This window comes from Lissotriton vulgaris, chromosome 8, assembly GCF_964263255.1.
Source record: "Lissotriton vulgaris chromosome 8, aLisVul1.2, whole genome shotgun sequence".
In the NCBI taxonomy this organism is placed as follows: Eukaryota; Metazoa; Chordata; class Amphibia; order Caudata; family Salamandridae; genus Lissotriton; species Lissotriton vulgaris.
In genome coordinates this window covers 82126362-82151986 of record NC_141696.1, presented here as the reverse complement: position 1 = coordinate 82151986, position 25625 = coordinate 82126362, and the positions used below count along the sequence as shown (strand labels likewise).

General features: G+C 44.9%; 1 protein-coding gene across 1 annotated transcript in view; it reads left to right on the top strand.

The window, feature by feature from the left end:
• Window positions 1-25625, top strand: part of LOC147693453 (uncharacterized) — a 177743-nt gene that overhangs the window by 76138 nt on the left and 75980 nt on the right. Inside the window, exons 4-7 of the mRNA XM_086933734.1 lie at window positions 7865-8415; window positions 9061-9169; window positions 14485-14972; window positions 24317-24350. Of these exons, the coding sequence (XP_086789860.1) occupies window positions 7865-8415; window positions 9061-9169; window positions 14485-14972; window positions 24317-24350 (1182 nt within the window). The remainder of the gene's footprint in view (window positions 1-7864; window positions 8416-9060; window positions 9170-14484; window positions 14973-24316; window positions 24351-25625) is intronic.

The following is a 25625-nucleotide window of genomic DNA, read 5'->3' as shown; positions in this document are numbered from 1 at the left end:
GTGTTGTTGCTGGGGCCTCATTCCTGCGTTTCTGCCAGTCTTCAGAGAGCCTTCAAGGAATGTGCTTCCTCGAGATGAGCACACATTTTATAGGGTCCTTTTGTTCCACCCAAAGAATTCCTTGTGTCCTCTTTGGAACTGATGGGTGGGGGGTGGAGGGGGGGGCTGGGGTTTCATGACCCGTCCGTTTCCCTGGAAACCCTTTCCAGACATGGGCTGCATCTGGTGCTATGTTAGTTTTGTAGCACGTGCCTACAATTCTGGAGCAGTTTTGTTCTGATTAGTATCCCTCTAAGTACAGAATCCGCTATTTTGAACTCTGGCCGATTGGACTGTTTGGACACCATACATCCCTCCCCTCCCCCCCCCCCCCCCCCCCACCCCCCATCCATGTTAGAGTGTTATATCAGCCCAGTCTCCGCGTAAGCAAACAGAATCAGTAGCACTCTCAGCTGACCATAATAAATGCACCTTCCTTTGATCTTCACCATTACTCCTCATATCCTGTGTTATAGGCTGCACACCGGCTCCATCGTTCTGTATACTCTGCGACAAGGCCAGGGAGACGACTAACACCTTTACAACACCCCATCGCTCAGCAAAGGGGCCAAAGAGTTGAGGAGCAAATAGTCTGAACACTGTTATAGTCCGCATCACTTGGTGCGCTCAGCACAGAGGCCAAGGAGTGAGTGAGCAGGTATTAACACTGATATGGACACGCACCAGGCACTGCCTCACCTATTCAGCACAGCAACCCACACACCTGATGCTGCTCGGTTCTTAATGGGGAGACATAATATTGGAAACTAATCAGGGACACTGGACGATAAATTTGAAGGCAACAAAGGGGCTGGAGGCAAGTCGGTAAGGCACACCACACAGCAGTGTCACTATGCACAAGCATATCCACTTGTGCTCTTTGTGAGCTGTGGTGCTTTGGGCCAAGAATATACTTTCCTCCAGCAAGAGCTGTAGTGTTGTCTTTGGAGCGCCTAGTGAGTGAAGAGGGAAGACAGAGGAAATGCAATACTGTACGGCATACATGTATGGACTCCGCTGAAAACGAGCTATGGCTTAGAATGCTACCTTCTGTAGGGATATGACAGCCTTAACCCGTTGGCTGCTTCGAATGTTCTGCTCCAGTGCTGAACGTTAAAAAAACGGGTGGGGCCGCGTCGGCCAACGGACGTGCGCAGCACTACCAAGGTAGTGCTCGTGACGACCATTGGCCGACGGCAGCAGCCAACGGGTTAATTAGCCTGAGAACCTTCCTCTACTGACACTACAATTGCTATTTAACCACCCTTCAAGCATATGTGCCCATCACTGCACCACACTAGCACCAACAAGGCAATTAGCGTCTGTGGTTGTTGACAGTTTGTTTCTTTCTGAATACTGCTTAGATGTTAAGTTGACCCATGTCTGATGATGCGCTTCTTCCAATTCTGTTCTTTATAACCAACCTAGTCTGTTGAGTTTTCTTCTTATAAGATTGGCCCTCCTGGTCCCAGCATGCTATGTGTTGTTGGAGTGTGTAGGCATGTGTGTGGGAATAATGTGCAGCATGGCTAAACACTTATAAGGTCCCAAAGGCGAGACCTATTTGCTATGCCAATGCTTGTTCTGATTTAATTGTGTCCCTTGTATTGTAGTTTTGCTCTTTCCATTAAAAACTCAGAGAACTGAAATTACTGAGGCTCTCAATCGTTTTCATGTTCACTTACTTGCGGTAGAGTGTCACTCAGTGTCACACTTGAAGAATGCGTATGTTGCATTTACGCACATGGCAAAGATTGAAATGCCACGCATAAACATACTGAAAACTTGGCAGCTATGACACTGGAATCTTAAGTGAAGTAACATAATCTCATTCACTTCAGTGTTAATGTACCTCCGGAACACCCTGCTCAGAAAGTACCCCACATCATTCTCCAACGTTCTACTCTAGTAAGAAGAACTAACAAGTCTGAAGGTACACGAGTTGCACTCCCAGCAATGACTACCAACAAATACAATGCAGTCTCGGCCGATGTATGCCGTCGCAGCTCAGTTACTTAAGTACAGTTTAGGAGTGCCAAGAAAGTGACATCTGGCATTAGCAGTAGTGCAGGACCCAAGTGTGTGGACCCACGCCGATTCCTGCTTGAGAGCTGGAGGCAGCAAGGCTGGCCCAAGGGCCCGACGTGCTCTGTGCCCCTTCCTAGTTGGCCATGTTTGGGCCTGCGAAACTCGCCCCAAACCAGGCCTTCCGCTTTAAATACCGTGCCTGTAACCGAAGTGCAGGCGGCCGCTCCGGTCAGGGCACAGTCCTTCCCCTTATTAGTCAAGCCCAGGGACACTGTTAACATAAGGACGAAGGGCACGAAGAGTAGGGCACAGGCTTCCTAGAAAGCAACGCCCTACATGCAGCTGTGAAAAGGGTGCATAATGTCCAGGGACCCCGCCACTGAAGACCCCTGCCCAGGTTTTGAGTTTTGCACGTTTACTCTGATGAGCACCACTGTTTGGCTTCGAAAGGACCGGCAAATGCTCAAAATGCTGTCAGTGAAAGACATAGCTCAACGGCATTCAGCAATCATGGACACGCTTCTGACAATCTGCATCTATACTTGTAACCTCTACGGATTCATCATGTGAGGATTTGAACTTCAAAACGTGTGTGCTCATTTATTGTGTGTACTCTAGCAGGGGGTGGGGAGGTAGGCTTGGGGTATACACGGCTACCTTATCTCTCAATACACACAAACGTACCAGTAGATGCGAGAAGTCGACGGGCTCCGGCGCCATCTCCGGAGGAATGAAACCAAGCAAACCTTGGCAAAAAAAAAAAAAACAACCGCCCACCGCCGGAATGACGTCACAAAGGGGCGGAGAACGAAAAAATCGCCGGAACGCCCACGAATCTGCAATGACGACAGATCTCTCTTACAATGGCTAGCCTCCATTTATGGAGCTAGCCAATAGAAGAGCAGGCGGGACAAAAACCCCGTACTGCTTCTCAAAAGATTTCGCCTGCGCGAACGCTGCTGCGCAGCGGACGCCAGGCAAAACCTAAAAGATGGAGAGGGGCATGAAAAGGCAGAAAAGTGGCCAAGGGTAAAACGAACAAACTTACAACAGCTGCCTTTTTATCAGCAATGCTACAACAGAGATTGTGCACATGGTTTCCAAGTCACGCAGAGCCTTTACTAGCTGCACTGTTATGTTAAAAAAATGTATAAAGCGCTCAGTTGCCCTGATGGGCGTCTTGGCGCTAGCTGAGTGATGAAACCAGGCTCTGTGATTTCTTCACTTTCACAGAGGAAGTCTGAGGAATCTGCTATGCAGGATTCAGAAACGTCTTTGGCTGACCTTCAGCATCTCAAATAGAAGCTCAGAAACAATATAAGATAAAGAGTTTTCTGTGCACTATATAGAAAATACAGTCTAAGCTGAATAAACAATGGTTTAATGTAGCAACAATTAGTGCCTTACCTCTTATATAAGAATATGCCCACTATTGTACATCTGAACTCCGCAGAAAGCAATATAATCAAATGTTCTACTACTTCTATATGTAAAACTCTGTATCAATGCTGAGCATTGACCGTAATGTTCTAGATTCCAAATCACTACAATCTGTCACATGAACCAGGTGTTGAATCAACCTCATCTACCACTAATCGAAGAATTTATCTCCATTACATCTCTTCCTAATGTCTTCATGGCTTGTGACCCTGATTCGCTGCCAGGCAAGTTGTACGTGCTTTAAAATAACATGTTTAATACTGGTGCTTTTGCACATGTGTGTATTCAAAAAGAGAAGAACATATTGGTGCTTTCATAGTGATAGTGAATCTTTTAAAAGAACATTAGATTTTAATGCTGTACCATTTGAATTTAAATTTGGCATGGCATTATTTCAAATGGCGGTGTTAGCATCCATTAAAAAACAAGTTTCACTTTTATTACATGTAATATATGCAAATCTGTTTAATTCTCAGTCACTTTTCATTGGCTATTAGATTATAAAAATGCCTTTCTCCATCACATTATGGCAAAGCTATGGGTTTGTGGGTGTTCAACAAATTTGTAGTCCACATCTGACCTGTCCTGCCTGTGATCTGAGATTAATGCCAATGGGCAGTCTGTCCAGCTGATAGATGTGCATAACGGCCCTTGATGCCAAAAAATCATCGGCTGTGATCATGAGTATAGGTTTGTGAACTTATATGAAGATTTGGACAGTTTGCTTTCTAACAGATCCCTCGGATCCAAATATAACCAGTGTCTTTAATTACTCTGAGCTTGAGTCACAAAAATGTTCATATCCACAAAGAATACACGTAATGCCTCCGAGAGCTGCAGCAGCCCAGCCATTCTCCTCTCTAATGGAGAGGGGACTTTAGAGGCCAAGGCAGTCTCTGCACCTTTTGTATTAGAATCGAAGCCATGTGAGCAAAACCAGAAAAATACATTTATAAAAATTATTTCTCCAAACCAACTTGAGCAGGAGTGACGCTCCTCTGGCCCAATAGATCCCAGGCTCAGAAACCTGACTCTTTATTCTCTCAGACCCTAAGTTGCGGGGTCTCATATTTGGACTCCACACAACTTTATCATACTGATGCAAATTAAGATGTATATCAATGTATCCATTGAGTGTGGCTAGAGAGGGAGCTCTGAGCTGGGAATGATGCGCAGCCTTCCTGTGGCCCCATAGATTAATGTCCTGTAACACTGCTAACTCCAAAATCACTGTTTGCCGAAACAAACCTCGTTCAGGTGAGTCTGAGAGATGCAGATTATTGCTGCTTCTGTTTTATGTACACCAACCAGTTTTCTGTTTTTATTCATTACAGGGGCTACTCTACTTTACAGTCACCACCCCTCTGAATAAGAGGGGATTGGTTCAGTCCTACTCATTTAAAAATTAGAATAAAGAGAAGTGGTAACTGGGATTTGAACAAAATGTACATTGGTTCGCATGTTAAATAATCCGTTCCTGATTGTCGGTTGCATCGTTAGATTTTTTAATGATCAGGATTGGATCTGCAGTGCTTCTGGATGGAGAATACATTCAGCACTTGGGCTATATTTGTCCTGAGGCAAAGACAATCCTTCGGAGCTTTTAGTGTGTGGATCTTTTAAGCTTTCCTGCACCCAGACGGGCACGTTGTGGTGGTAAAAACAAGAGGAGAATCTGCATACTCACTGTGGCAATGGAACAGCGTCTTATGGCTGGAGTTTGTGTTTGATGGAGGGGGTGCACTGTCACACACGTGACCAAAAGCCTGTCCACCTTATTTAAAGTGCATTCGATATGATGCGCTTGTAATAAGGCAAACAGGATATCAGTCATTTGGGACGTAGTCGTAGTACCCTTCCTCCAACATTTAAATCAGGCCCTTCGAACCCCAGAACCAGGTGGTGTGGAAGAGCCTGAGACTTTACATCCCTAAGACCTGTGTGAAAGGCAGTGTATGCAAGTTACCACTTAGAAATCTCTGTTTCCACTGAACCCTTCAAAGTGCCTTAGTTGCTCCAGTGTCCGTTGTGATTCAGGGCTGAATGAAGACCGCGTCTACCTTAAGGAAACCGGGGCAGGTGAGGGAAGAGGATCTGCAGTGGAATGATGGCGACCGTCGGCAGTGCAGTCTACTGGTCCTTGTACTGATCTTGTTTGCTATTATAAACTTAAGAAAAGGGGAAACCAACATGAAATTATTTTCAGAGTTGGAGATTCAAAAAAACACAAACCTGTACAGCATCCAAATGCTTGTAAGTAAGTAACCTTTCTTTTAAGAGTGTTATCGCGTTAGTTTCAGGGGTGCATATGGTTCCTCCCTCCTACGTGTAGTGTTATGCGTTATGATCTCCTCTTGGTTGTCCTTGATGGTCTTGGCCATTGTGGCTCTGAGGCCTGTGGTGCCATTCAGAATTTTACATCACGGTAGGAAAGTCAAATGCATCTTTGCTGAGTGACATGTACCAGACCATACATGCACTGCTCTGACTGTAACTAATTATTCCTCTTTTGTGACGGTCCCACAACTGTTATCTGCTCTGCTTCAATTTTAACACCCATGGCATTAAAAAAGGGTATTGAAGGAAATGGGATGCATTGCCTGAGAGATGGCTAGTGACTGAAGACAACCAGAACTTTGTTGTGGAGAAAGGAATAAAATCTCTTCTAAGGCAATAAAGTTCCTTGCCAGGATACTTATTGTAGACCTATAATTGATTCCTTAATGTGTTTATTGCACACTAACCAGGCCTTGCGTATCAAAAAGCTGTAAAGCAAGGAAGGCAAATCTTCAATGCAACTAGATATGTTTTCTGCTGATTAGCACCAATAGAATATGTAGTAAGATTGTTGGGGTGAGAGTTTTCATTCTTCCCGGAGAACGTCTGGCTTTCCGAGCAGACCAGTTAATGAAATCTAATCTGACTCCAGTAAAAACTTCACTTCGCTTCCCCTTACTAGATTTGTAAAGCATCCGAATGGATGAGGGATGGAGGCCTCATTGGTAAATTAGATTTAAAAACTGTTGACAGCTGTGCTGCAGGGAGTGCTGGTAACCGGATCTCCCATAAAAAATAAAAATGGAGCTAACAAGTTGGGTGTCACAGATTCTGTCTTGGCACTGTCTGATAGGTATGCAAATACAATATGCCTGCTTATAAATGTCGCTATCTTTAATAGTGCAGGTACATCAGCGGATGTTGACCAAGCATGGTCTAAGCCACTGTGATGTCTGCATCCTGAAGAGGTCTTTCTACGCATCTCTTTGCAGACACTAGAGGTATAATAAGGCTTGCAGCAGTACAAGGTTGCCAGTAAGCACTCAGAACTGTCATAGCACAGCCAGCAAGCAGCACATGCAGTGTAAGTAGAGAGGCTAAAGTGGCCCCAGCGCTCCACCTGTGCAGCCTCAGGCAGCTGCCTTTGGCCAGGGCTCTGATGCCTGCAGGTAGCGCCCCCTCTGCTTGTCGCCAGAGGATCAGCTGGTCACGTGATCCTTCCACAGACAGTCTGTCCTACACACGTTTCACCACAGGCAGCAGCAAACACCGCTGGATGCAAAAAGAGCGCAGGCAAGGCTTTTGATCAAACCGGTTACATGATTTATTACACAATATAGTCAGGCTTTCCTACACTGCCCTAAGCAGTCAGTGTGGGATTGGGGTTTTCATATTAAATGAATCTAACATTACTAAATAATTAGCACGGCAGACGTCATGATCTATTTGAAGTGATTGGCAGTGTCACTTTTAAAAGCAGTGTCCTAACAGGACATTTATTTTTAGCATAAAAAGGGACATCTTTTAAACCTGTTTAGAACTCGAATCATTGAAAGCTTTCCACGTGCAAAATTGCAGTCTAAATAGACTACTAACTGGCATGTGGTTTATTTTAAGAAATTGCAATATGTATGTATGTATGTATGTGTGTTAAGAGAGCTAAGGCGCAAAGGGATTGTGTGATTTCTGCAGGATCACACTTAGTGGTCAAGTAGGGAACCAGCTACTCAAAACTCAAGTCTCCTGGTTCTAAGTGTGTCTTCATTCCACACTTAGAAAACAAATGTTTTGCTAAGCAGGTTCTTTTCTGACTTTTTTAATTAAATCGTTTGTGATCGCTGACTTAGATCCTAGAACGGATGCTTACGCTCAAGTTAACGCATTATTAGTTAAAAAATAATGTATTTCATTCAAAAAATTAAATGTATATTTTAATTATCAGAGTTTATTACAATTTCAGACTGTCTTTAAATTTAAATCTGTCTTACTTTGCTGCAGTAATGTTCAAAATTAATATTTTAGCACACCTGAGTAATTGTTTCTTGAACTGTTCGTTGACTTAAAGCCTCTTTTTGTTTAGGTGAAGGGCTTATCGACAAGGCCTTAGGAGAGAAGGGCCTAAGCAAAGGTCCAGAAAAGGTGGAGCCACGAGAGGCCTTCCCAAGGGAACAGAACTGTTCTGACCACATATCAGAGAACCACCGTGGATCAGCAGCCATTGCTGAACCTGGAAACCCCACGGACTGTGGCAGCGCCACTCTTCTGGCACCACCAATCACACCTAAAGTGGAGCAAATGTGCGCTGCTTGCGCCGAGTGTGGGAAGATTTTCTACAACAAGAGGACTCTGAAGGCGCACCTGCAGGCGCACTCAGGGGAGCGCACCTTCATCTGCAACGTGTGTGGCAAGTGTTTCCGACGGCACGCCTCCCTCCAAATCCATGAGCGCATCCACACAGGCGAGCGGCCCTACCAGTGTGGGCAGTGCGGCAAGAGCTTTATTCAGCGGCAGCACCTGACCACTCACCTGAAGATCCACACCGGAGTGCGGGCGTTCCACTGCGGCGACTGCGGCAAGGGCTTCCGCTGGAAGTCTGAGCTCCTCAAGCATGAGCGGGTGCACGACCAACAGGTAACGTGCATAAACCAGGATTGTTTGTTCAAATACAAGGTAGAGGAGGTCAGATGAATCCGGAAACTGATCCCACCCCATGCTCACATTAACTGGTCCACGCGGTGGGGTAAGGTGGGTCTCGCAGTGTGTGAGATAAGCTTGGACTCTTTCTGTCTGCACTGTTCGTGTTTGTATGTGTGAAGGTACTTTACACTCTTTATACCTGTACTGTACGGACTGTGTGGCTATATGAAAGAATTGTTAACTCGTCCTGTCTTTACAATATCATTTGTGTATCCATTTCCTTAAGACCGCCTTTAACTAGTGTGTTTGTGTGTACCTGTGTGTGTGTGTGTGTGCATGTGTCAGTGACACTCCTGCACAGCTTCTGCCTGTACTGTGTGATAGTTGGTTCCATTGCACTGCCTAAGCTTCACACGTTTTCTCTATGAGAAAAGCTTACACTCCTGCTGTGTGTTTTTGTATTTATTTTTGTGAAAGCATGCATTGTTTCTGGTGATAAATGTTAAACACCTGCTGTAACATTTGTATCACCTTTGCAGCCAAAGGTAAGCCAGTGTTTTCTCTTGTAGGCAGAGGATATTTATTTGTGATGTTCTGAGACCAGAGCAAGAGTCTAAAAACTTGTGGTGTGTGTTGCAGGCACTGACGACATCGCCCGGTGACGCAGGCACAGACCTCAAGCAAGAGAGGACAGATTCTGAAGAGCATCAGAAAGAAGGGGCTGGTGGGAACTCGGAGGCAGCAGAAGGTAAGGCTGAGAATTCCTTTGTCATAAAGACCCCTCCAGGCAGTCTCCTTGGTGAGATAGGAGAGCAAACACTTCCTAGGCAATTATAATTCAATCATATCAGATATTATAATACATTTGAAGGGAAAAATAAACATCAAGAATCATGTATAAAAATACAGTATTTTTAATTAATTAAAATAAAAAACATAAAAGTCAAATCAACAATGATACATTTATGATGGTGATAGGTATACACATTTAATTAAAATTAGATAAAATAGGCAATCTTTATATATTCTATCGACGCGCGTTTCGGCGTAATCAAAAACGCCTTCTTCAGGACAAGCCACTAGTTTACTTCATACATATTTGTAATACGCGGATCTATTATGGTGCAAAGGACTAGATATCTCAGCAACTGCTAAGGAGAAGTCCTTACGATTCGGCAAATAGTTATATAGTGTAATTCGACATTCACTTGATAAATGCCTCCTTTCTTTTGAAACCGCTAGTGAGGACCCACGAAACAATGCTGTGTAATAAAAACTTTCACCTTTAAAAACGTATATGAGGAACGTATATATATATATGAAAAGATTTCGATATGATGTCGTGTAGACGGCCTGTTTGGTACGTCTCAGTGCTGTTCCTATCTGATGTGAGGAAAACTTGTGGAACAGATGATATTCTGTTTATCGATATGCATCTAGTAGGTTACATATGTGTAACTCTCTCACAGCGTGGTCCCGCAGTGTAGAGCACAGCTAAAGCCTTCGGCATATGCCGCATAAAGAAGAGATCAGGTGCTTGCAGTTAGATAGCATGTCTGTTGATATGGATTGTTTCTATTTGAGGCAAGAGGTTTGGTGAAGCTCTCTTGTGGTAGGAGATGGTGCTCTGGAGCCCAGGAGATTGGGCAGAAGAGCGTCCATCTCTGCACATAATGTATGTTGTGTGCAATAGTCCGTTCTGGCTACACTGCTGATGGCAGAGGCCTTTTGGTTTCATCAGCATGATGATGATATTGTTGCGTTGGTGGGATCTGTCTTTGTTTAATCGGTGTGGAAACTAGTCATGTCTTGTAAGTGTTGGGAGGTGCCTCCTAACCCGATACTTGAAATGTATGTGGCTGTACAGAGGTTGAAATGGTTGAGCAAAGACTGTATGTTTGGCATGTGCCTGGATGGGTCCTGTTTCGTGTTGTGGGTGTACCTTTTGGGAGATTTGAAGGATGAGCGAGAAATAAAATGCTTACTGAGTGATACAGACGTTGGTGATAGCACAGCAGGAATTACATGGAGAGAGACATTGGTTGAGACTTTATAACTCATTAGCTCTGCATGACGTGGGATAGTATGGGAATTGGCGAATTGTGGAGACTTAATTTTAGAAGGCCTGAACACGAGGAGCGTTTGGAAGAAGGCAGTAAACAATTCCTGCTTCTGTATAAATAATCTAACTTTGAGGCCAAGGGTAAGAGCAAGAGAAACGTTGACCACGTTCAGCCTGCAGAGGTAAAGTGACCTGCTTGAAGGAAGATAATTGGCATTCTAGGCATCATGTCAGTTTGTTGGGAACAATGTGGCAGGTGCATTGTGTTTCATTTCTGAGTGTGGGATGATGTGGCTGTGATGCACGTGTGCTGCCTGTCCCCTGATAGGCTGGAGTGAGAGGCTGGCAACTGGTGGTTCTGCCAATCTATAAGTTGGAATCTATAACTGGTGTAAAACATCTGAATGTGTACAGCAGCCTGGAGGTCCCCTTGCTACAAAGTCCATGAGGACATAGCTGTGTGTGACTGCATACCTAATGTCGGAGTAGTTGTTACTCCTTACTGTGTACTTTCACCAGCTACCAAGATGTACCAGTCTCCACTGCTCCTTTGAGCACCAAGAGCGTTCCTAGGTGTAGTGCTTCTCTGGTGTTCATCGACACCACATTCCACAGAACTTTGCATTACACGAGGAAGTCGTGCACGGACCTGGTGGACCACAACATAGCTCTTCAATTGGATTGGTACCTAACATAGTTGCACGGTTCCTTTTCCTCTTCGTGTTCTATAAATGTTGCTATAAAGCCGCTCTGTACTTGGAGCTGCAGGTGACACAAGTAATAGTTTTGATTGCTTCAAATTCTTTGCTTTATCTGTGCAATATCCGAGCATCGTTTTATCATCTAGTGTATGCATACATTCTGTGCTGGTGTTGAAAGGTTAGCAAAGATGCTCTCTGGTTTAGGAAGTGTGACTTTTTATGACAGTCTGATTCTTATGAAAACCCATGTTTAGCTCATACATAGAAAGGCGAGGATCTGATGAACAGTCCTAGTGACAATATAGCCACCAAGAAAGGTAATTTAAGCGATATGAGTTTAGCACACGCATGTTAGACTTCCGACACATCCTAGAGGATGGTGTGTTCAAGATTTCTAGAGTCTAAAAGTTGCATTCTCTTATCTTTTTAACTTTAAAGTTAGTTCGCCTTAGTAACATAACCTGACTAATAGTCTATGATGTGTTAACCCTCCTGACAGGAGGTTTATAATACTTGGCTTTCGGACTTGCACTTGTTTACAGCGACATGGGAAGGGAGGCACATTAGCACATAAAGTTGTCTGTACAAAACCAATTTAGGAACGTTTACATTTAAAGGTTAACACCTACTGTGAAATGGCACTGAACTAACACATGACTGGCCCCATAGCCATTTTTTCAGCCTTGGTCCTTTATCTGCCTTGTTGTGTGTGGCAGGGTGTTCGTATGTTAATAATTGATGTTAAGTGCAAGACAGGCCTCATTGCATATGACCATGACTTCATTTAATATTACGCAATGTGTGTAGGTGGCATAGGACCTAGAAAAGCAAACTTAATGTTTATGTTGACTTTGTGTTCTGTCGCCATATTTTCTGTTGAGATACTCCCATGTTTTTGACACCATTCAAACCAATAGGTCTGAGGAGGCAGACTGATGACATTCTTGGAAGGATGAAGAGGTTGAAGCATTTGCTTCCGTAACTTCAATATGCTTCTGCAAATTGGAATTCTTTCCATGCTTTTGTGCCAAAACTGGAACCAGCATGAGTGACCCCTCCTCACTCTGTTAGACACCATTAAAGAACAAGCATTGGCATAGCCAATAGGTCTCGCCTTTGGGACCTTATAAGTGTTTAGTTATCCAGCACAATATCCTTGGTGCAACAATATCAAGTGTGGCATGCCTAAAAACTTATGATGTCCCAAAGGCAGGACTTATTGGCTATGCCAATGCTTGTTTTGAGTGAGTGGCTCGTGCAGGTATGCCACTGTGAGGTAGAGATTCTGCGAGTGCTTTTACAGGAGCCCCTGTGAGATTGCACCTCTTCAAAATGTATCTTGGGTCTGGTGTAAAACTTCTAGCCCCTAATCCAGTCTTCTCGCACCTAATCCATCCTTAAATGTTCCATGTACAGCCTGGGTGGACACTCCTATTACCCCTGCCCTCCAGTGACACTTTACCTCTCACGGGTGGTGGTGGTGGACGTAGTGGTGTTTGTGCTGGTAGTTGTGGTGGTGGTTGTGGTGGTGGTGGTGGTGGTGGTGGTGGTGGTGGTGGTGGGGGGGGACATGTGGTGGTGGTGGACCTTGACGTGGTGGTGGACCTTGACGTGGTGGTGGACCTTGACGTAGTGGTGGACTTGATCGTTGTGGTGGTGGTGGTGGACATGGTAGTGGTGGTGGACGTGGTAGTGGTGGTGGACGTGGTAGTGGTAGTGGTGGTGGTGGTGGGTGATGTGGTAGTGGTGATGGAGGACCTGGTGGTGGTGGTGGTGGAGGTGGTGGTGGCCGTGGCCGTGGACGTGGTCGTGGACGTGGTGGTGGTGGTGGTGGTGGTGGTTGTGGATGTGGTGATGGTGGACGTGGTGGTGGTGGTGGACATTGACGTGGTGGTGGTTGTGGTTTTGGTTGTGGTGGACGTGGTGGTGGATGAAGTGGTGGATGTAGTGAACGTGGTTGTGGTGGTGGTGGTGGACGTGGTGGTGGTGGACGTGTTGTGGTGGTGGTGGATGTGGTGGTGGTGGTGGATGTGGTGGATGTGGTTGTGGTGGTGGACGTGGTGGTGGTGGTGGACGTGGTGGTGGAAGCTGAGTAAATTAATATGGCAATACAGGTTGGGTGGCTGACAACCTTTGAACATAATAATTACGGACTAGCATAATTGTTTAGAGATATGTAATAAAATATGATGGTGGTTGGCCTGACATTTGAACTGATTTCCATATTGTCTTCTAATTATTTGCAATAATCATGACCATTCTGATGCACATGATTTGTAAACTGGTGCTAAATATTGAAAAATCTTATAGTTCTAAAATACCATTTGTTGTGTGCGCGTACTTTTTTAGGGATAGAAGCGTGGGGCTCTGATTTACAATAACCTGCATGTGATGGATTCTCCGATAGTCTTGTCTGACCCCCAACAGTCTTTGAGTCAAACAAGTGGGGCAGTTGGCTTCATTGAAAACATGAGTACTGGTCACAGGGCTGACACTACTAAAATTTCCACTCATCCCTAGGCTAATTGGGGAACACGTGGCATTCGAAAAAAGCACCCTCTCCCATTACAGGCCTTGGCACCTCAGACCCTCTTCCCCACTGACTTTCCTGCACCGCCCCCACTCCAGGACACACATTGCCCTTCATGCCACTTGAGTTTTTCATACGACTAGTGGCTGATGAAGTCTCTCTGCTGATGTGTGCAGCAGAGGGTGAGATACCATGAAGACTTGGGTTGCTGAATGTAAGCATGGTGTGCACATGTGCAGCTTACGGGGAAATTAAGTAGAAACTGTCAGCTATCTCTTCCCATTAAAGGCCCCATTACTATGTCCGCTAGCCTATCTTTATATATATATATATATTTTATTTTTTTCAGGTTTGCACAATAAAACATAACATTCTCCATCAAGTCTAGTTTTACAATAGTGTCCTTGTAGGCATTGCATTTGTACACATTAGTTACTTTCATATACAGTTAGTCCCTTCTCACCATACTCTCAACCGACATTTGGTTACCCTTCCCTCCCACCCAATTCTAGTGTCTTCCACCTGCACACAATGTTGTCCCCTGTACCTCCCTCATCCCGGGCTAGTATCTGGGCTTAACTCTGTTTGCGGAGGTTCACATATATTTCCCCTACGTATATTATATTTTTACTGCTCCTTTCCTAACCTGTAAATAAATTCTGTTCTTTGCACGTATCACTGCTTTAGCATTTCCGTAGTTGAGTGTTACTTGTTCATCATGCCAGGCATATCTGTAGCAGTGCTGCTCTCTTTTTTATTTTGTCATGCAGGTCAGGACAAGTTGAAGCCAGATCCTCAAGGTCCGGAAGAGGCACAGACACCTGAGACATCTAAAGCCATTCCAACAGGAAAACTGATCTCTTCCAGAAGTGGTAAAAGTATCCTCAGATCAGCACGTCCAAAAGCCCCCAAGATAGAGAGAACGCCTGCAGAGTGTGCAGAGTGCGGGAAAGTCTTTTATAATAAGAGGACGTTAAAGACACATCTGCAGGCGCACTCCGGGGAGCGCTCCTACATCTGTAATGTGTGTGGGAAGTGCTTCAGGCGGCACACCTCTCTCCAAATCCATGAACGCATCCACACGGGGGAGCGACCCTACAATTGTCCCGAGTGTGGCAAGACTTTTATCCAGCGCCAGCATCTGACCACGCACTTGAAGATCCACACCGGGGAGCGGGCGTTCCACTGCAGCGACTGTGGCAAGGGCTTCCGTTGGAAGTCTGAGCTCCTCAAGCATGAGAGGGTCCACTTGGAAAAGGTAAAGATGCAATGCATGGTGTAAACTGGACAGGAAGGACAAGCTAAGTAGCAAAAGCAAGGATTATAGACTTGTTTAGGAATGTTTTCCCAGTTGGTTGAAGTAGTCAGTAGAGCTTTCCAGAGATCTTTGTACATATTTGCAAGACATGTTTGTCTGGACTTTGATTGCAAGAAGGATCTCCAGATAGGCCTGCCGTCCCTGCTCAATCAATTGGTTAGTTTTATTTATATTTAGCCTTAGTGTTTTTTCTCTATCTGTGCTCTGTGTACAGATAATGATTCCTGCCTTTGGGAGTAAGCTCCCTATTGAGAGTTCATGAACATCAGAAAATATCATGTGATAGAAAAGAAAGTCACTCCCTCCTCCTCCAGAACTAAGGGGATTAAATGGAATTAAAAGCACTCTTGAATTCTTGTAACAGTCATGGCAAACAGTTGTGTGATGAACTGACTTCTAAGTGCCTGAGCCACTCTTCTGAGATAGCTAGGTCAGCCTTGAGCCTTCCATGCCATGTGCAGTCAGTTCTACTTTTTCATTCCATAGACTTTGCAGTTCTGTTTACTCATTGTACTTAATTTAAAAAGGTTAACAAAATGTAATGTATATTCTCTGCTAATTTTAGAATGTATTTCATGGTTCAAGTTATTTTTTAAGGCTAACCATTATGGCAAAAATAGAATAGGATGCATTAGGGTTAGGATAGGACTAAAACTATTTTATTGATTTAAAAAAGTTAAAAAAGAAAATAAACCACTCTTAATAAAAGTGTTCTTTGATCCCACTTGGACGTGGAGATATTCAGTGTTTATGAGTTCAGCACATATTCCCATGACCAACAACCGGGATAACAAGAAAGTAACTTTTTATTTATGTTAATCTGTCTACCCCTCTTTCAACGTTATTTCCTAGTTCCTCTAGCCCTGCAGAACAAAGCAAACATTGTGAATACAAAGTGGAATTAATTCATTCCATTTGGAATGAGCTAGATTTGCATGGAAACTAAAGCAGCTTTTCCATTTACTGCTGAGGGGATCAGTGGGATTCACTCTTTTTTTACAAGTAGTGATACCTTTTATTAGACCAACAATATAATTCAGTTGTGTGCGCCGTTTTGACAAAATGGAGAGAAAAATGAAATCCAATGCTAAGTTTTGATAAAGAGCATGCTTTGGCCAAATACTTGCCAGCAAGGTTTGTTTATTTGTTTAAAATTTACTAAAGAGCTAAGGCCTTTTCCAGTTCATTACAGATGGAGGGCCACTTTCCAAAAATGTTTGCATGTCACTTCTTATTGAAAGGAATGCACTCTAGAAAGTGAGAAAATGCCTCGCTTTCCTTCTATGGTAGTGGCGACTTTTGTTGCATGTAAATTACTCATGTTCGAGGCATATGAGCTGCAGATTGTACACCTTCGCATTAGACCGCCACCTGGTGTTGGGCTCGGATGATTGCAGGTTGTTGTTGTCTTGGAAGAAGTCTTTGTAGTCGAGATAGGTGACTCCTCCCTTGGACAACAGTGCGCATGGTCATCAACTCCATCCTTAGATTATTTTTTTCCGCCACTGGGTTCGGATGAAAGTTTCTCCGCACCGGGCGGAAAACATTTTTGCAGCAACTTCGAAGCGCAAAACTTCCACAAACTTCAAGAAACTACCTTCGACATCGAAGACCAGGCTTTTCGACGATATAACTTCCATTCCGGTCATCAAAGTGGGCCGTTAGGCCTATTGATGCCGTGTGGCCTACACCACATAGAAAGAACTCCGTTCAAGAAATGCCCGAAATGCCAGGCAAAATTCCCACATAGCGATCACCACGAGGTCTGCAACCTCTGTCTATCGCCGGAACACGACGAGTCGACCTGCACAGCTTGTGCGTCCTTCCGATCGAAGAAAACCATCCGGGATCGAAGGGCCCGTCGACACGAGATGAGGAGATCAGCCCCAGCACCGGAGGATATCTTCGACGAAGAGGTCCCCCTCGTTCCCGAAGAAGACTCTCCTGATCTCCAGATCGTATCAGAGGCAGACGACTCAGATGACTCCATTCCATCGGGTCAGCGCGTGAGTACTACTGCCCCTGCACCACATACTCTGCCCAAACCGAAGGCAAAGGTCAGCACTCCGCCCAAAGGGCCCAGTCGAGACCGAAAATCCACTTCGACAGCCCCGCCATCGAGCCCGGCTCCGAAGAAACCAACAAAACCTTCTAGTGCCTTGCCACGAGTAAACCTCTCCCGTCGGCACCGAAACATAAAGACACCTTAGCACCGAAGCCAAAAATCATACCGGCACCGAAACATAAAGACGTACCGGTACCGAAACCGAAAGAAGCACCGGCTCCAAAGCCGTCCACTTCTACATCTTCGGTGCCGAAGACAAAAAAGCCTGATTCCGAGGTGCCCAAATCCTCGAACATGCCAATGTAGCCGAAAACAACTCCTTCGGCACCGAACACTATGCCACGGGACGTTACACCTCCCAATGCTAAAGAAAGACCACAACCTCCGACGGAGTCGAAAAAATCTAAGCCCAGGAAGGTTGTAGAAGAGGAGGAACTGTTTACACCAGATCCTCAACAAAAGAAGATCTATATAGACCCAAAAACAGGACATGTGGGTACTACACTTCAAAAGAAGAGACCAGCAGATACACTGTTCAACATCTCCTATGCACCCTTCCTCTCCTACACCTCTTCTTCCTCCTTCTCCTGTACCTCATAACATATCACCTCAGATATCTCCTGCACATTCTCCAGTATCATCACATTCCTCACAGCAAAATGATGATGAATAAAGCTTAGAGGGAGGGGAGGATGAGGAAGAGCCTAGCTCATATCACACAGATGAGGGTATATGGGATTATTCAAACCCAAAAGATGTAACTATATATGACTTTCCAAACCCACAGAGTATGCCTGACATTCCAGAACACTCATACCCATCAAAGCCTTCCCCTCCAGAAGACCCAATTCGTTTTAGTCATCTGTTAAACAGAGCTGCTATTTACCACGGAGTCCCTATGCATTCTGATGATATTGAAGAGGATTTTCTCTTAGATACCTTTGAGCTCTCTCAGAGGACTGCTCAAATTCTTCCAATGATTAAGGGAGTAATCAAGCATGCTCCAGAATTATTTAAAGACCCTGTACGCACAAGAATATTAAACCCTAGAATTGAAAAGAAATATAGACCAGCACCCACAGACCCAGTCTATATTAAAGGACACCTACCTCTAGATTCATTAGTTGTATCCAATGCTAGGAAAAAGGCGAATTCTGAGCCCTCTGGAGAAGCGCCCCCTCCTGATAAAGAATCAAAAGTCATTGATGCATCAGGGAAAAGAGTAGCTGCACACGCTGCAAACATGTGGAGTGTAGCAAATACACAAGCCCTACTTTCTCGTTATGATAGGGCTCATTATGATCAATTAGAAAAACCACTGGAACATCTACCAGATCAGTACAAAGATCAAGCAACTGACCTTATACAAGAAGGCAAGTTAATATCCAATGCCTCAATAAAATGTGCACTAGATGCCGCTGACACAGCATCTAGAGCCGTCAATACCAGTGTCATACTTAGGAGACATGTGTGGCTACGCATGTCATGGTTTAAACAAAAAGTGCAAACTACCATTTTAAACCAGTCTTTCAATCAAAACCAATTATTTGGTCCTGAAGTAGACACCATACTAGAAAAAATGAATAAAGACACAGACACTGCCAAGTCTATGGGAGCTTTGCAGTCTACACCAAATAGAGGCTCCGTTCGTCGCTCTTCCTACAGAGGAGGCTCCAAACAGACTGGAGCAGACACTACAACATCATTTAACCCTTTCGCTGCTCATGACGAGCTCAGCTCGTCATGAGGCACGGTTGAGCTGTGCTTATGACGAGCTGAGCTCGTCATGAACAATGGGGAAACTCAAAGCTCAGCATAGGAGGGGAAAACTCAAAGCAGCCAAGGTGTTAAGTCACAGACATCCTCCAACAAGGGATACTTAGGAGGAGGATATAGAGGAAACAATAATAAAGCAAGAGGTTGCGGTAACAACAACAATCAATCCTCTTCCACCACCAAACAATGACTTCCCCCACAGCATACCACTCCTGTAGGGGGCAGATTAACAGTTCCTGCCTGTCTGTAACTCCATTACAACAGACAAGTGGGTAAGACAGATTATTCAACATGGCTACTGCCTAGAACTTACAGCAACCCCTCCAAACATACCTCCGAGACAGCGTCCAATGTCTACAAACCATCTGACTCTGCTTCATCAAGAAGTGTTATCACTTCTACAGAAGGATGTTATTGAGATAGTTCCTTTAGAAGAACAGGGAATGGGGGTTTACTCGCTGTACTTTCTAAATGCCAAGTAGGACGGGACACTAAGGCCAATTCTCGACCTCGGGCCCCTCAACCATTACATACAATTAGATCATTTTCATATGATCACTCTACAACAAGTGCTTCCACTGCTACAACAGGGCGACTTCCTTAACACTAGATCTAAAGGACGCCTACTTCCATATCCCCATACATCCTACTCACAGAAAGTATCTAAGGTTTGTACTAGAAGGACAACATTATCAGTTCAAAGTCCTTCCATTTGGGGTAACAACGGCACCAAGAGTATTCACAAAGTGTCTAGCAGTATTAGCAGCACATCTCAGAAGACAACAGATACATGGCTTCCCTTATCTAGACGACTGGCTCATAAAAGCAAAATCGTTCAATCAGTGTGTTCAGCACACACAACAAACAATTCAAACATTGCACGACTTAGGGTTTACAATAAACCACACCAAGTCGCACCTACAGCCTTCGCACGTACATCAGTATCTAGGAGCTACACTAAATACGTCCACAGCTCTAGCGTATCCCAGTCCAGCCAGGATACAAAGCATTCAAGCCTTAGTCTCAAGTTTTCAACACCAGCAGTCTCTGCAAGCCAGGGTGTTCATGAGACTAATAGGCATGATGGCATCTTGCATCTTCACAGTACCACACGCAAGACTGCAGATGCGTCCCCTACAAGAGTGCCTAGCACAACAGTGGAATCAAGCTCAAGGTCCACTAAAAGACCTGGTGTTGGTAGACAGCCACACATATCGCTCGCTGCAATGGTGGAACACCAAAAACCTGACAAAAGGGCGGCCGTTCCTAGAGCCTCTTCCACAAGTAGTGCTTACAACAGAAGCATCCCTCACAGGGTGGGGAGCCCATCTCTTACATCACACAAATCCAGGCCAATGGACCATTCAACAGAAACGGCTCCATATCAACCACCTGGAGCTGCTAGCAATATTCCTAGCACTCAAAACCTTTCAACTTCAAGTACAAAACAAAGCTGTCCTAATCCGGACGGACAATATGACAGCCATGTACTACATACAAAAACAAGGGGGGACACACACTCTGCAACTGTCCCAACTTGCACAGAACATTTGGAGATGGGCCGTTCCTCAAAACATACATCTGCTAGCGGAACACCTTCCAGGGGTCCACAATCAGATAGCAGATCTGTTAAGTCGGCAGACACAACAGATTCACGAATGGGAACTACAGCTACAAGTTCTTCAGCCATTCTTCAAAAGGTTGGGGCATCCATACATAGATCTGTTTGCCACCCATGAAAATGCAAAATGCCCAGCCTTCGCCGCCAGGTTCCCACACCCACAGTCCGAAGGAAATGCGATATGGATGAACTGGTCAGGCAGATTTGCGTACGCTTTTCCGCCTCTCCCACTCATTCCAGTAATAATGAGCAAGCTCAGACAACAGTCTCTCACACTGATCCTGGTAGCTCCCACATGGGCACGCCAACCTTGTTTCACCACACCACTAGACCTTTCTCTAGCTCCGCATCAAAAGCTACGTCTCACACCATCCCTGCTCACACAGAACCATGGAGAAATCAGACACCCAGATCCGAACCAACTGAATTTGACGATCTGGCTCCTGAAGTCTTAGAGTTTGGTTATCTAAACCTACCACCAGACTGTATGAACATCATTAAAGAGGCTAGAAAACCCACTACCAGAGTGTGTTATGCCGCTAAATGGAAGAGATTCGCAATTTATTGCAAAAATAATCACATTGATCCCCTGGATGCATCCATCCAGAATATAATCTGTTACCTTTTACATCTACAAAGGTCTAACTTGGCATATTCTTCCATACGCCCTCATCTTGCAGCAATTGCAGCATACCTACAAAAAAGACAACATCTGTCCCTCTTTAGAGTACCAGCAATCAAAGCATTCATGGAGGGATTAAAAAGAATAATCCCACCAAGGTTACCACCTTCTCCTGTGTGGAACCTAAATATTGTACTCACAAGGCTCATGGGACCCCCGTTCAAGCCTTTACATAAATGTGAACTGCAATTCCTAACACGGAAAACAGCTTTCCTTGTTGCCATTACTTCTCTTAGAAGGGTAAGTGAAATGCAAGCCTTCACAATCCAAGAACTATTTTTTCAAATACATACTAACAAAGTGGTTCTTAGATCCAATCCAAATTTTCTTCCAAAGGTCATCACTTCTTTTCACCTAAATCAATTAGTTACCTCTGTTTTTTCCAACACCCAGAGTCTGTGGCAGAAAGAGCTCTACACACATTAGATGTTAAAAGAGCTCTTTTATACTATATAGATAGAACTAAATCCTTTAGGAAGACAAAACAACTGTTTGTAGCTCTCTCTCCTCCTCATAAAGGCAACCCCATCTCCAAAGGTGGGATTGGAAGGTGGATTGTAAAGTGTATACAAATATGCTATGTTAAAGCTAAACGTACATTAACAGTTCCTCCTAGAGCGCATTCAACTCGCAAACTAAGAGCCTCTATGGCTTTCTTAGGAAACATACCACTAGAGGACATATGCAAAGCAGCTACATGGTCTACACCACACACTTTCACTAAACACTATTGTGTTGATGTGCAAGCCAAGCAGCAAGCTGCAGTAGGCCAAGCTGTCCTTAAACTGTATTTCAAACTACTGCAACGGATACAGGTGACCACCGCTAAGGGGAGACACTGCTGCACAATCAATGCTAAGGTGTAAAATCTGCAGCTTATATGCCTCGAACGCAAAATGCTACTTACCAGTAAGCATCTGTTCTTGGCATGTAGAGCTGCAGAGTTGTACACGCCCTCCCGCCTCCCCGGGACTTGTATCCGTTCCAGTTTTTCATCTTACTTAGATGCACACGCATGGACATCCCTTTTCTTACTGTATCTCTACTAACTCCATCATTTCCCATCATGGCGAAAAACAATCTAAGGATGGAGTCGATGACCATGCGCACTGTTGCCCAAGGGAGGAGTCACCCATCTCATGACTACAAAGACTTCTTCCAAGATAACAACTTGCAATCATCCGAGCCCAACACCAGGTGGAGGTCTAATGCTAAGGTGTACCACTCTGCAGCTCTACATGCCAAGAACAGATGCATACTGGTAAGTAGCATTTTCCTTTCTTCTCCAGAAAAGGTATTGTGCAGGGCTCGAAAAATCTGAAAAATTGTACTAGTCCTGCAGGTCTAGTTCCTTGAAAAATCTCCTCGACCTGACAATAACCTACTTGACCTCCGTCTCTGAAAGCGGAGCAAATGTGACAAGATAACAAGATTTAAAGGCATCTTTATTGCTCATTTGCTTTGTGAGCCATAAAAAGGCCTTTCAGTCTTGTTATCTTGTCACATTTGCTCCGTTTTCAAAGACAGAGGACAGAAGGTAGTATGTTTTCCTACTCACCAGAAAGGGGCGAGTAGGACCGAAAAATAGCTACACCTCATTAAATTTACCTCGCAAATGCGAGCGGTCGATTTGTCGAGCCCTGTTGTGATTAGCTTCCATTCTCTCAACCTAAGAACTGGCCCTGTCTGCTTCATAAAGCAAGCTAAGTTATGGACTCAAGATGTCCTTGGAGTGTTCAGTGACGTCCTTGGAGTGTTCAGTGACGTCCTTGGAGTGTTCAGTGACATCCTTGGAGTGTTCAGTGACGTCCTTGGAGTGTGTTCAGTGCCGTCCTTGGAGTGTGTTCGGTTGCGTCCTTGGAGTGTGTTCAGTGGCGTCCTTGGAGTGTGTTCCGTGCCGTCCTTGGAGTGTGTTCGGTGCCGTCCTTGGAGTGTGTTCGGTGCCGTCCTTGGAGTGTGTTCGGTGTCGTCCTTGGAGTGTGTTCGGTGTCGTCCTTGGAGTGTGGTCGGTGCCGTCCTTGGAGTGTGGTCGGTGCCGTCCTTGGAGTTTGGTCGGTGCCGTCCTTGGAGTGTGGTCGGTGCCGTCCTTGGAGTGTGGTCGGTGCCGTCCTTGGAGTGTGGTCGGTGCCGTCCTTGGAGTGTGGTCGGTGCCGTCCTTGGAGTGTGGTCGGTGCCGTCCTTGGAGTGTGGTCGGTGCCGTCCTTGGAGTGTGGTCGGTGCCGTCCTTGGAGTGTGGTCGGTGCCGTCCTTGGAGTGTGGTCGGTGCCGTCCTTGGAGTGTGGTCGGTGCCGTCCTTGGAGTGTGGTCGGTGCCGTCCTTGGAGTGTGGTCGGTGCCGTCCTTGGAGTGTGGTCGGTGCCGTCCTTGGAGTGTGTTCGGTGACGTCCTTGGAGTGTGTTCGGTGACGTCCTTGGAGTGTGTTTGGTGACGTCCTTGGAGTATGTTTGGTGACGTCCTTTGAGTGTGTTCGGTGGCCTCCTTAGGAGTGGCCTCCTTAGGGGTGTGTGGAGTGGCCTCCTTAGGAGTGTGTGGAGTGGCCTCCTTAGGAGTGTATGGAGTGGCCTCCTTAGGAGTGTGTTCAGTGGCCTCCTTAGGAGTGTGTGGAGTGGCCTCCTTAGGAGTGTGTGGAGTGGCCTCCTTAGGAGTGTGTGGAGTGGCCTCCTTAGGAGTGTGTTCAGTGGCCTCCTTAGGAGTGTGTTCAGTGGCCTCCTTAGGAGTGTGTTCAGTGGCCTCCTTAGGAGTGTGTTCAGTGGAGTGTGTTCAGTGGCCTCCTTAGGAGTGTGTTCAGTGGCCTCCTTGGGAGTGTGTTCAGTGGCCTCCTGGGAGTGTGTCCAGTGGCCTCCTGGGAGTGTGTCCAGTGGCCTCCTGGGAGTGTGTTCACTGGCCTCCCGGGAGTGTGTTCACTGGCCTCCCGGGAGTGTGTTCAGTTTACTCCTTGGAGTTTGTTCAGTGGCCTTCTTGGAGTGTGTTCTGTGGTCTTGAGCTCAGTAAAAACCCCTCTGTTCTCAAGTCTATTCCTGTCACGTGTGAATCTTCTACCCATTGGGGTAACACTGTATATAGATACTTTTTGTATTTGCTAATTTAATATTTTTTCTATGGAACTTGACATTTGATGGTCCTATCTGCTTTCTGTTTCAGGCATCTGAAGCATCCGTTAAGCAAGAGAACAGAGGTAAGGCTATGCATAGTTTCATTCCATTTTTGTAACTTTTATTTTGTAAGCAGTATATTGAAAGCATGACAAGAGAACATCTCCTATAGCATTGAACAAAGTTGTCCTCCATGCATAAAAACATATACCATGTGTACATTTGGGCATCATGAAAGTAGTACATGTCGTTGGAAGAGAACTGTTCAGATTGCCCGGTCTGCAGGAACAGATCACGGAGTGCATCTGTATTTTTTTCTGACACTAGCAACACCTTTCAAAAAGTTCACTTTATTTGTGGCTGCCAAAGGAAACATATATTATAAAAGTAGTCGGCCAGTGGGTGGGTTGTTTGACTGGTCTGACCTTTCTAAGGTCCGAAGTGTGTGGAAGTCTCATTGAATTTCTGAGATGACTGTTTAACCAAATGCTGGTGATGGTGGTCAGGATCAACACCCGTGGAGGAGTTCCAAGATGAACGGGCTCCTAGATCATTAACCCATCATCAGAGCGAATGCCACTTTTATACTTAATGGAAGGTGTATGGATATTTATGGAGTTCATTGGATATCGAAGTTAAAGGCAGATGAACCTGCTTTGCTAAAAGCAGAGTATTGGCATTGCAGAGTTAATTACGCTAGTAGGTAGGGTGAGGTATGGCATGTGAATCTAGCATAGCGCCAGCCCACAAAATTACTGTTACAGGTAAACCTCCATCTCTGAGTGGCCCACACAGAAATCTCCCATCTCAGTACTGCTACCTCTGCAGTTAACATTTCCAGTCAGCAGAAAGCTCACACCAAGCCATTATTTCCTTATTTACAGTTGGAACCAAAATCTCAGCTGAATTAGAGATCTATGCACAAAGTCCTCAATACACTACTTATTACCTCACATATTACATCACTTGCTGCCTGTTTTATGACATCACTGTTAACATTACTGCAACATCTAAAATAACATCATTAAGGACAACACTGCGTGGGGGGTGCGAGTAATAGTAACTTCAGTCAACCTTAACTGGTGAATTTCAGTGTTTTTTTTGTTTTGTTTAAAATTTTAACTGACATTTTAACCTAACTAGAACTTCACTTTAACGTTTGCTTTTTTCAGTGAAGTCTTCCAGTTAAAAAAATAAAGTGAATATATATATATATACATATATATATATTTATATATATATATGTTTTCACTGAAAAAACCATAGGTTTCAGGCCTTATATAGTTAGGAATTAGCATTTAAAAAAACCTTTAAAATTCACTCAAAAAACTGTAAGTTTTAGGGATGGTATAGTTAGC